The following is a 1,059-nucleotide window of genomic DNA, read 5'->3' on the forward strand; positions in this document are numbered from 1 at the left end:
GCGTTGTATGGAGAGGTGGGTGCTGGACATTGAAAGAGTACGTGGCAATCCACACGGTTCTCTAGGGATGCATGCAGACTGGTCGGGTCAGGCCTCAGAGATCTAGATGGAAGGTCAGGCTTGCCTGCGATCTTCGATCATGCCAAACAGGGGCTAAGGCCTGGCGTGTTCTTTAAATGATGATGGTCTAGTGGGAGAGAGTGCAGCTGTGAGCTGGACACACACTCAGGTGTGGCTGCTCTAGAGGAGGCAGTTGTAGCTGTGTTAGTGTCTGAATCTCAGCCAGCAGCTGGCACGACTGAGTCTGCCCCACACCATCTGTACCAGCAAGGTACCTTCATCTCTTTCCAGAAGGGGAGGGGCCATTTACCGAATGGATTTCAGATCCGCATGCCATCACCAGCACTCCCAGAGGGAGGGGTTTCCTGTGTGAATGGGATACCAGAAGTCCCTAAACATTGGAACAAATCAGGTCATTCAGGTCTGTGGTCAGCTCCTGTCCAGATTTGGCCTTCCTCCTGCCACGCTGACCCACAGGCCTGGGGTTCTTGGCGTGGCTGTGGACGACTTGCAGATACTGGTCAGTGCTGCTGTGCTCCTGGTCACTACTAGATGCTACCGACATGGAATCAGATTCTGTGAGAGGTGGCTCAAATTGGGGCTTAGCTCTGGGCTTCAGAGGGGGCTGTGGGTACTGGACATACCGAGAGCGGGGCTTTTTAGGCACATACACTGGATGGGCCAATTGATCCTCAAAGCCATCATTCCAAGACTTGCAATGCTTCCTTCTCAGGTCCTCAGGTGCTAGGCTCTGACCCACTGTCCTGTCACCAACATAAAAATGGGGAGCCCAGTGGAGGTCTGTAAGGGAACGTGGATGAAAAGCCTGCCTGGTCCAGTCTCTCCCAAGGATCTCCTCCTCGTCACTCAGCTGTGGAGACAGAGCCTGCCGGGGGCCCGAGGGCACACAGGGTCTTGTGTTCCTGGGGTAGAGCTCCACAATGTCACCTGAGGCATTGATTTTGAAACGTCGCTCTGGCCAGAAGGTTGGTTGGGAAT

General features: G+C 54.5%; 1 protein-coding gene across 1 annotated transcript in view; it reads right to left on the minus strand.

Moving 5' to 3' along the window:
* Window positions 1-451: 451 nt before the first annotated feature.
* The window catches only part of TMC3 (transmembrane channel like 3), a 54,473-nt gene continuing 53,865 nt past the window's right edge, over window positions 452-1,059 (minus strand). Inside the window, exon 20 of the mRNA XM_004708196.1 lies at window positions 452-1,046. Within this exon, the coding sequence (XP_004708253.1) occupies window positions 452-1,046 (595 nt within the window). The remainder of the gene's footprint in view (window positions 1,047-1,059) is intronic.

The sequence above is a fragment of the Echinops telfairi genome, unplaced genomic scaffold (assembly GCF_000313985.2).
Source record: "Echinops telfairi isolate 266 unplaced genomic scaffold, ASM31398v2 ScPeMD7_7;HRSCAF=31, whole genome shotgun sequence".
In the NCBI taxonomy this organism is placed as follows: Eukaryota; Metazoa; Chordata; class Mammalia; order Afrosoricida; family Tenrecidae; genus Echinops; species Echinops telfairi.